Below are 11,687 nucleotides of genomic sequence, written 5' to 3' on the forward strand. Positions count from 1 at the left end.
TTGAAAAACTAACGGTAGGTGGCAAATTGGCTAAAAAAATTAGTTTGAGTCCTTAATTTTTCAATCGAAAAGTTCAGGGGGGAAATCGACAGTTTACTCAATTATAAATAAGGGTAAACTGCGGGTTGACCCCCTAAACTATTACCCCAATTGAAATTGACCCCCAGTTGGTAAATTAACCCCTTAAACTATTTAAAATTAGCCAATTAACCCCTTACCGTTAGATTATGTCCACTATTTCGTCAAATTCAAAGGAAAATTAGTCTTTTCATCATCAACTCTTACTTGTCAGTTATATCCACCAATAAAATAATGACACGTGGATATGAAATAATTCAAAAACTTATAGCATAATAGGAAACATAAAAAAATTAAACGAAACATTCAAGTAAAAGACCATTTCACATTGTCATTACACATTATTATGTGTCCACATGTCTTAATTTTATTGGTGGTTATAAGTGACATGTAAGAATTAATGATAAAAAGACTAATTTGCCCATGAATTTGATAGCATAATGGATAAAATCTAACTATAAGGGGTTTATTGGCTTTATTTCAAATAGTTCAGGAGGTTAATTTACCAAAAAATAGTTTAGGGGGTCAATTTCAACTGGAATAAGAGTTCAAAGGGTCAAACAACAATTTCCCCTATAAATAAATGAAAAATAAATAAGACCTGCACACAAAAAAAACTAATTATAAAAAAACATTGTTTATATGATGAAAATACTCTTGCATTATTTGATGCATTATTTTGGACTGCTTTTGAACATTTTTGTTTGAGGGGCATTTCAATTATGCAAACTATATATAAAAGTAATGCTAGGTAGATTAAATTTGTCAAGTAAATAATTTGTCACAAATGAGAAATAAACACATTAATCAAAATTTAAGTAATAATTCAATCGTTAACTTTCATATCATTTAGTTTACAAAATTTGGTCTACAAATTTAGTTTCCCTAGCATTACCCTGTATATAATATACCCTTGAAATCAAAGCCCACTCACATTTTTTGTTTTGCATCCCGCTAGGACTTTGTAGCTAGATTTCGGTGGCAAGCGAAAGAGATCACTGGTGGTTCTAACATATTTTTTGTTAATGTAGAAAATTTATTTCCTGTTAGTAGTGTAATATCCATCCTACCCAGGATGATAATATTCTTTATTGTATTACCTAGTTATTTATGCTCTGACATTACATGCATATGTAATAAGACTTCATCCTGCATTGTGCACTCTCACTCTTAGAATAAGTTAGTTCTAGACTTTGGTTTTAATTTATTTATCCTTTTTACACATCATATGCATGTTATAACTTCGTTGCCTTTCAAGTATCGGGAAACACGTCTTGATTTCGATGTCCAATTAGATATTTGGGGTTAGTGAGAGTCAGGTTTTTAGGTAAATTTGGAAATCATCTGTACTGGATGAATTTGGATATTTGGCATTCGTAATTAGGAATATCACCAAGTGCATTATCTTTGTAAACCTAATAAGAATCCCTAATATCCGAATTAATCTAATACGTGTAATCTTACATGTGAGTGGCTCTTTTCGAATTTTACCCAAAGTCTTACATTAGATAAAGGAATGGGCCGTGATATTTTCTTTATCATCAAGACTTTTCTGAACTGATTTTTACACTGTTTTAATCTGATAAAGAAATCAAACAAAACAACTGACGTGATTAAATATCAATGTGTACGAGAAAATGATATATCATTTCCTTTTTTTTTCCTCATTAGGATTTTGTTTTTTGGAAAATGGATATTATGCACGCATAATAAGCATACAAAATAACTTGTAATTTACAAATATAGACCTGCTTACTGGTAGGTAGCTTTTCCATTTTTAGGTGGCGGGCAAAGTGAATGAGGATCCTCTTCAGATCTTCTTAGATCCGGAGATCCTTCAATCGCATTCGTATATTGTATATTGTACAGTTATAAATCATTGTAAATTTTAAAATTAAATATAAACAGTATCTGATGAAAACTGCCCGCATGATGTATGATGAACATATGTGATTAGAGAATCTCCAGATCCTCACAAAGAGGATCCTCACGCGGGTAAAATGGGCTTTTAGTCATTTTAAAATATAAAAAATTGCAAATCGCAACGCCAGTCTTTGCTTTATAAATTAATCAACTTTCTTATGACCCCTAACTCTTGGGCAAGCGCATACTCTCTGCAAACTGCAACTGTCCGGGAGTGGACTATTTAGACGGCTCCTTCCGTTTTGAATTCCGAGTGATATTTTGAGCGTTATCTGCTGTTTGTTTCCTGAGAAAATAAGAGAGTGCGAAAGAAAAGTGGGAGAATTAGAGAACAGAAAATATGGCCGTGGGTGGTTTCGCCGTTGACGGACCTCTGGCCGTCGCTGGCATCGACGGCAAGATAACGGTTTCGGTGGTGATAACGTGCATCGTCGCGGCTTCTTGCGGTCTTATATTTGGTTATGACATCGGAATTTCAGGTGCGTTTCGTTCGATTATATAATTTAGTAGTTTCTTTAATTTTAAGGTTCGAATTTATATGAACTTATCTGAAATGCTTTCTCTCTCTCTCTCTCTCTCTCTCTCTCTCTCTCTCTCTCTGTGTTGCTGTTAAATTACAATTATCCAAAAACTATTTTTATTCTTTTTTATAAAGAAAACCGAAGGAGGAGAAGAAGATGAAGAAACGGTGTATGAATATGAAATTAATTAACTTGAATATGTACTGGTAATCTGTCAATATTCAGAAGAGAATAATGGATAGTCACAGTTTACCTGAAAAGTTAAAAACCAATATTGGTCGGAATTTTAACACTCGCTCTAGTTTGAAGGCACTACCGCAAAATAATAATGCTGGGGGCAATCGTTTTTCATAAAAAAATTGAATTGAGAACTCAAATAGGGCAAAAGATAGTCTTGAATTAATACAATCAATTTGGGTTTTAATATTTTTATATATATAGCCTCTTGACATTTTGGCAGCCAAATTAAACGTTTGGTATTTTTGTGACCTTATTCTATCATTTTCCAACGCTAAAAAGGACAAAAGAGATTTGTCCATAATTTCCATGAATCGTCAACAAAATATGTGACTTTATGCAATTGACTGTTAGGCAAGGTTTTGTTATGATTTATTTAATTTTTTTTATTAAGAATAACAAGATAACCATAGATCGGATCAATTTTTATTGAAGGATATGCCACGTGCTCCGGAACAGTTTTTAAAACGATTATAAGACCTAAATCGATTTGGGTTTGCCACTCGATGATTTTTAAGGTTGTATCTTGTTTCGGCACAATTTTAAAACTCATTCATAACTACATTTTTTTATGACAAAAAAGTTCTTGGCACATTTTAAAAACTGATGGTTTATCAAGAAAATTTATGTAAGCACCTAAATTTGTATTTTATCAAACTTCACCTAGATTCTTATAAATAAATAAAATGCTTCACCTTTCTTATGAAAAAAGCACATGATAGATCGTTTGATAGTTAAAGTCTTTCTCTTTAACCCACTGTGTTCCGGGTCCAAACATTTTCTCCTCACGCTTGGTACACCTTATTCAATTTGTTATATGAACTAAATTTTAAGTGATGTGTTATATCAAGTTTCAGAAATCATTAGTTTGTCATTTTATCCTAATACTGTTAAATTTTTAATCCAAAATAAGCCATGTGCCTTGCACATGTTTTATTTTCAAAGTTATTTTGGACATTCCAACTTTTTAATAGATATGATTGATCACAATGAGTTCTCAAATCTTTGTAATTAGTTAAACTCCATATTAGTAAGCCTAATATACCTTTTTATTATTTAGCATAAGTTTTTGAAACATTAGATGACATTTTTTTTATATTAGCCAAAATTTCTGGGTTCATACCAAAAAGAATTAAAGAACTTGTGAAAAGGAGGTCAAAAGTTCGAAATAACCTTGAACACAAACTTATTTTGGATGGAAAACTTAATAAAATTAGGGTGATATGACAAACTAATGATGTCAGAAAATAAGTATGATAAATAGCTTAAAATTTGGAAACTACTATTTGCTTAAAATATAAAGGAAAACTAATAAAAATGGCTTCAAATTTTAACCAAAATCCATCTAATAACTTTATTTAATGATAAGAACAAAAGAAAGAAAAGGACAAAAAAAGATAAAAAAAAACATGACCAAAAGCAAGAGCAAGGCGCATGCCAATTTGCTTTTAGTTTCAGAAATAGTATCCGTGTTCAGTTTTAGAAATAGTCAATTTAAGAAATAGTGTAGTACCCGTATTCAGTTTAAGAAATAATATAGTACTCGTGTTCACATTTTTCGTTAAAGTTATAAGAGTGCCAATACCAATTTTAAAAAATTTTAATTTGTATGACAAATTAAAAAAAATTGTATAAATTTATATAACATTTAAAAAAATTAAAAATTATTCAATAAAGAATATGTTTACAACTGATATGTTACTATTAAATATAGAAGAATATTTTGGTTTTAATTTTAATTTTTATGCTTTATGAATTAATTGATGATAGACTATTGTTACTATTCTACCCGTACAGGTTAGGTTATAAAAAGTATTAAACTTTCAATGCCTAAGAAAATAAAATATGAATTCAACCAAGTGCTTGAGATGCTTGGATGGATTGAAATCTTTACAGCTAAAGATAAATAATTTAGTGATAAGGGGTGACACGTCCATGACTCTATGGCGCCACGTAGCATAGGCTTTCACTTTTATATTGGCAAAGAAACATCTCTGCTCAGCCTACTTCTCTCTCACTTTGTTTTTGACTAGTTCATCTGAAAAGTAATCATATTTGCAAATATACAATTTTAAAGTGCTAATTATAATTTAATAATTTTTTACATGCAAACTTTCTTCGAGAACATTGGAATAAGAATTCATTTTGTTAAATCATCTCCAACCTTTATGTTAAAATCTAAAAATGTTAACTCAAAATTTAGATTTTAATTCAGAAACAGTTTTTCTGTTTCAATTCTTGTGGGCTAAATTTTCTGCCCGAAATTAATAAAAAATAAATTTAGGATATTTCTTTTCATAAAGTAACTTTAAAGAAACTAAAATTACGTAGACTATCATAATTTAATTTTATGAATATTTTAATTTAAAAATATTTAGATTCCAATAGATATTGAAAAATCACTAAACGACACCATGAAACTCGTGCAACACTATAAAAGGATATGAAACACATGAAAAAAAATTATTTTTAATTATTTTAGCCGTTGAATTTAAATTTGGATGATTAGATTTTTTTTTTATCGTTACATTTGTCCATATTAAATCTTAACTGTTGGATTCAATGAATTTATAAATATAAAACTTAAAAAAATACACATATATGGTAGGCCAGTTGTCGCATCATACCCTGGGCCCCTACCACATCCCGGGCTCGACTCTGCCGTAGCACGATATTGTTCGCTTTGGGCCTCTACCACACCCTCACGGTTTTGTTTCTGGGAACTCACATGAGAACTTCCCAGTAGGTCACCCATCATGAGATTGCTTTTGCGCGAACTCGCTTAACTTCCGAGTTCCGATGGAACCTGAAGCCAGTAAGCTCCCAAAAGGTCTCGTGCTAGGTAAAGATGGGAATATACATATAAGGCTTACATGATCCACTCCCATAGGTGATGTGGGATGTTACAATCCACCCCCCTTAGGGGCTCGACGTCCTCGTTGGCACACTTTCGGCTAGGGATTGGCTCTGATACCAAATTGTCACATCCCCGCCCGGGCCTCCACCATATCTCAAGCTTGACTTCGCCGTAGCACGATATTGTCCGCTTTGGGCCCCGACCATGTCCTTACGGTTTTGTTTCTGAGAACTCAGATGAGAACTTCTTAGTGGGTCACCCATCATGGGATTGTTCTCGCGTGAACTCGCTTAACTTCGGAGTTCCGATGGAACCCGAAGCCAATGAGCTCCAAAAAAGCCTCGTGCTAGGTAGAGATGAGAATATACATATAAGACTTACAAGATCCACTCCCTGGGCGATGTAGGATGTTACACCAGCCCACTAACCTAGAGGGGGAATTAACACACCCCGACCTAGAATGCCCACTTGGACTTTGAATCGAGCTGTGCTGGCCGACACCTAGAAGGTGACAAAGCCATAAAGTAGTGCTGGCCGACACATGGTGGTCAACCGCCTCGACTCGCCAGAAAATCCAACTATTTCAAACAATTCTCAAATTTCACAGAAAAGTAGATCTCAATGAGTAGAGCAAGGTTCATACCAGTGGCCAAGTCTAATTTGGCCGGGAAAGGCCCCAATTTGGCTCGCACCAATCAGAAACCCTAGAATGGGTGAGCTTCGATTCTCTTTCCTCGGTGTTCTGACGCCCCTACAACTGATTAGGTCTTGTTCCTGGGTCCAATGGGAGTTGATTAAGGGTGGTGATGGGTGGTGTAACTCGCCAAAATGGCGGAATCACCGTTGAACCCTTCCACGAACCCGACGTCTTCCTTCACCAATTTTAGACCTAAAAGCCCTCGAATTTGGGTGGAGATGGAAGATGGGAAGTTGTGGATGAGGTTGCAGGTGGTGGATGGTGGTGATTCAATAGAAAAATGCAAAATTTGTCGAATTTGGAACCAGGTCGAAACTGGTTTGGCGTGGGTGTACGGTCGACATGAAGAGTTGGGAGCTTTCTTTCCCTTCTCTGATTGGTCCTTAGTTCCTTTAATTTAATTGGTCACTTGTCCTTGTAGCTGATTGGTCCCTTTTTTTGCTTAAATCTGATTGGGTTTCTTCCTTGTAGTAGTTTAATTAATTTAAAAACTATAGTTTAGTAAAACAACTTCAAATGTCTGTAACTATACCGATATAATCCGGACTCGCAAATGACTTTCACCTATGCACTTGTGGTTTTGAGATCTATTCGAAACGTTACTTGTGACCTCAAAAGGTCAACGAATTGTAAAGATTAATTATGAAAATTCAAACTCGATAACTATTCGGTTTAATTCCAAAAATTAACGGAATTAAAATTAACTAATGAAGATAACGTAAACGTGAAATACGAATTTAAATAACGAGATACGTAATTAATAGTGAAGTTCTGGGGACGAGATTTCACAATGTCAACAATCTCGCCTCTAGAGCATTTTCATAATTTCACTCATTTAAAATCAATAAATTCGTAAAGTTAAGGACGGGTTGTCACAGGAATTCTAACCTAAATTTACCCTAAAAATGAGTTACAGGTTAAAACTCCAAATTTGTCTCAATGTTAAAGCAAGCTGGGGTAATTAAGTTTAGCACTTAAAATTTGAGATTTACTCCAAAGATTGGAGTATGTCTTATAACGTGTCAAATTATTTGCCAATGTAATTAAATGCTAGCTCGAATCGATCTCCTTCATCTTTCAATTGGCGGATTTTCCATTTTAATTTTATGAATCCAGTCATACTTGTTATAGTAACATAACCAAACATAAGCCACTCAGTACTACGGTTTGGTGGTATTCTTCTTCACTTGGAAGCAAGGTCTAAAATATCGATATTATCCCGATATTTCCATCAAAATTTCCGTGTTTTTGGACTACCGATATTTCCGATATCATCGATATTTTAGATCTTGATAGGAACTCTATGTGGTAATAAGTCACTCATGTATCTTACCATGCAATGCATAAAGTGTAAAATATTGTACTAATTCATTATATATAAATGATTGTGGTGTGTTTAAACTTCTTTCATTAATTACTACATATTTTCTACACTCACAATGTTTGCCAGCTCACTATATAATCAACTTAAATAAGTTAAACCCATCATGCAATGCATTTCCTTCCAATTTTTTGTGATAAACTAATAGATAATTGACTAAATAAACACTCTGCAAAGTTTCAATAAAAATGTCCAAGTTTTTCTTACAATTTCCTTGGTTTTTATTCAATTTTTATCGATATTGATAATATCCCGATATTTTCATCGAAATTTCTGTGTTTTTGGACTACCGATATTTTCGATATCATCGATATTTCCGATATCATCGATATTTTAGACCTTGCTTCGAAGTAAGAGGTGTTAGGTTCGAATCTCGTGGATGACGAATTTGATAGCAAATTAGGTTGCCCATTGTGTGACTTATCTGAACTCCCCCTCCCCTTAGTGTAAAAATATCGATGTATTGAAAAAAAGAAAAAAAAAAAACCAAATATGAGGTATTCTACCCTACAATTGAAGATATATTTCTGTGTATGTCATATAACTGAGTCACGTAATAAATGTTGTTAAAACTAAAGATATACCTCCAATGACACAGTTATACACATGAAACTAATGATGAACATCTACAATTATGATGTAGTTTGGTGTACATCAAATGCATGACATTAATCATGAACGTATACAATTTTCACAGGAGGAGTAACTACAATGGCACCATTTCTGAACAAGTTTTTCCCAGAAGTACTGAGAAAGGGAGGGCCCGCGAAAAACATATATTGTGTTTATGATAGCCAGGTTTTGACAGCATTCACGTCCTCCCTATACATAGCCGGATTGGCTGCATCGCTCGTGGCCAGCCGTCTGGCCAAGACTATCGGCCGCCGGAATGTTATGCTTCTGGGTGGCTGCACCTTCTTTGCTGGGTCTGCCATCAATGGTGGCGCTGTCAATGTTGCCATGCTTATTTTGGGCCGTATCTTGCTCGGATTTGGGGTTGGTTTCACTAACCAAGTAAGTGGACTTTCTTTATGTATGTTCTTGGGCCTGCAAAGAATAAACCCATGAAAAAGGAAGGATTTTAAATATATTTAAAATGTTTTTTTTTGTTTGTTTTTATTGCGGGAAACGTTCTCTTACTATGATTATGGATCATTTATATATCAAGTTGATTCTTGTCTGAATGTATGATACGGATGACAATTCAGAAAGAGAATGCTTTTTATTTTTTGAGAATTTTTCCCTGTTTATTTTTCTCCTCAGGTGATAAGTTGTTTGAAAAAAAAGATAACAGAAAAAATATGTTTATTAGCCCCTACCATTATTCCCTGTTTTACAATTCCTATTACACCAAAATATCAAAAACTCAAATTTAGGTCGATATTATTTTGTATCATTCAACTAATAACTAAGCGTATATCATATCCTCAATAAATTAAGGCGAGTCTCAAAAAAGTGAATCCCACAAATATTTATTCAACTTGTCTTAAGATAAAGTGAACTAAATGATCCGTGATTCCACCGTTTTTTTTGTGCATACGTCCATTGGTTTTATCCATTACTAACATCCCTTGCAATATTGTCACAATATAGTCTGCTCCAATCTACCTCTCAGAAATTGCACCACCCAAGTGGCGAGGTGCATTTAGCACCGGCTTTCAGTTCTTCATAGGAATTGGGGTGGTGGCATCCAACTGCATAAACTATGCCACGGCCAAGCACAGCTGGGGCTGGCGCCTCTCTCTCGGTCTCGCCATAGTCCCGGCCACCATCATGACGATTGGCACCCTCTTCATCTCGGACTCACCCACAAGCTTAGTAGGACGCAATAGGGTCGACCAAGCCAGAAAATCCCTAGTTAAAATCCGAGGCAAGGACGACATCGAGGCCGAGCTCGCTCTTCTTATCAAGGCCAGTGAAGTTGCCAGAGCTCTTAATGAGGAACCTTTTGTGACCATATTTCAGAGGCAGTATAGGCCTCAGCTTTTGATAGGTGCACTTGCTGTGCCGTTTTTTCAGCAGCTCACTGGGATTAATATCATTGCTTTCTATGCGCCTGTGTTGTTTCAATCTGTTGGTTTCGGCAATGATTCTGCTCTCATTGCTGCGATAATACTTGGGTTGGTGAATCTTGGTTCCATCCTTGTGTCTACATATATGGTTGATCGGCATGGTCGGAGGTTTTTGTTCATGCAGGGTGGCATCCAGATGGTCATCTGTCAGGTGACTTTCATCTAGCTAATCTGGTATATTGAGTTTTATTTTGAGAACATTGCAAAATAAACTCATTTTTTATGGGAGGGAAATGTTATATATTGTCATACTATTTGACAATAGAAGATGTTTATTTAGTTACTTTATAATATGCTGAATCTAGACTACTGATCAAGTTGATTTTAGTCTAATTGGGTAGTCTATATTCACAGCCTAGTAATATAAGTATCTATCTTGCAGCACAAGTATGGTAAGAGACTGTTTATATCATTCGGCAATATAAGTTGTTATAGTCACTATTTGGCAATATAAGTTGTTTATTTACTTACAAAACGTGAATTTAGACTATGACTATTGATCAAGTTAATTTTTGTCGGATTGGGTAGTCCATATTCAGAGCTTGGTAACATAAACATGTTTTATGTAGATATAGAACTATTATACCCTTTTTGCATAGTCGAGAAACGAGTTTAGACGAGTCAAGATATTTAAGGGTATGATCGTTATCAACGACCATGTAAAAGAAGCTAAGTTTTCTTATCTGATATATTTTTTGAAGGTTGGTGTAGCTATAGTTCTGGGAGTTACAACAGGTACGGATGGCAATGGCCATATCTCAAAAAGCTATGCCATACTAGTTCTAGTACTGATGTGTTTATATGCTGCTGGTTTTGGTTGGTCATGGGGACCTTTGAGTTGGCTTATCCCCAGTGAGATATTCCCCATGAAAATTCGACCCACCGGCCAAAGCATGGGGCTAGCAGTCAACTTTGCCACCACATTTGTACTCTCCCAAACCTTCTTGACCATGCTGTGCCATTTCAAATTCGCCACATTCTTGTTCTACGGCAGTTGGATTCTGGTGATGACCATTTTCGTCACGCTCTTCCTGCCAGAGACTAAAGGAATCCCGTTGGATCAAGTTTACACCGTGTGGGCAAAGCATTGGTATTGGCGCAGGTTCGTTGAAGGTAGCCCTAAGGTTGATGCCGATGAAAATGAATAATGTTAGGGTGCCAAAATAGAACTCATTATTTTCGTTCCAAATGATGCGGTTATATTTCACTTGTAAATATTTTATCCCACTTTGAACTTTCTTTGTTTGTAATAGGTAAGATATCGTCATGTCGTTATATGGCATATTGTTTGGTGACTCAAACTTGAGAATTTTTTTTCTGTTCTTCTTTCTGCTGAATCTAGTACCATGCTCAAATGTAAATCATCCCACTATGTTAATACGGTTTTAAAGAGTGAATGTGGTGTATTTCCTAGCTAGGTACAATTAAATTACAGTTTTGTGACACCTCGCCTTTCAGATTTTGAAACAAATATTCAATATTTGGATAAGAAATTGCTATATGTTGGGGCTTAAAAAGAATTCACTACTTTGGAGTTGTTTGTCTCACAAAGAAAAATGTAACGTAGCGGAATTGATAGGTAAGAGAAAGAAAGAATACTCAAAGTTTTTACACAAAATTTTTTATTCACTCACAAACTAGTACAAGAGGAAACACTCAAACACTCTTACACTTCTTCACTCTTTTCTCACTTCTTGCTCTCTTGGTTGTTTCAAATGGTGTGGATGCCTTCTCCTTTTATAGGCATGGATGGAACCTTGGAGAAACATGGAAGCATCATGCCAGAGATATCTAGATAATTCCACTATCTTCCTAAGCTAGAATTATCTACATTAATCTTGTATGTTGGTGGAATCCTCACCATTCTTCTAGACTCTTCCACCAACTTGAACTTTGCTAGAATTCTCTAGCATGTGCATGG

The 11,687-nt window shown here is 34.9% G+C and overlaps 1 protein-coding gene across 1 annotated transcript; it reads left to right on the forward strand.

Annotated features, from left to right (window-relative positions):
* Positions 1-2,139: 2,139 nt before the first annotated feature.
* LOC126601546 (sugar transport protein 5-like) lies at positions 2,140-11,163 on the forward strand. Its single transcript, XM_050268264.1, has 4 exons — positions 2,140-2,480; positions 8,392-8,708; positions 9,288-9,917; positions 10,468-11,163. The coding sequence occupies exons 1-4, from the start codon at positions 2,342-2,344 to the stop codon at positions 10,912-10,914; spliced, it is 1,533 nt and encodes a 510-aa protein (XP_050124221.1). The 5' UTR covers positions 2,140-2,341; the 3' UTR covers positions 10,915-11,163.
* The last annotated feature ends 524 nt before the right edge of the window (positions 11,164-11,687 follow it).

Source organism: Malus sylvestris, chromosome 15, assembly GCF_916048215.2.
Source record: "Malus sylvestris chromosome 15, drMalSylv7.2, whole genome shotgun sequence".
Lineage (NCBI taxonomy): Eukaryota > Viridiplantae > Streptophyta > Magnoliopsida > Rosales > Rosaceae > Malus > Malus sylvestris.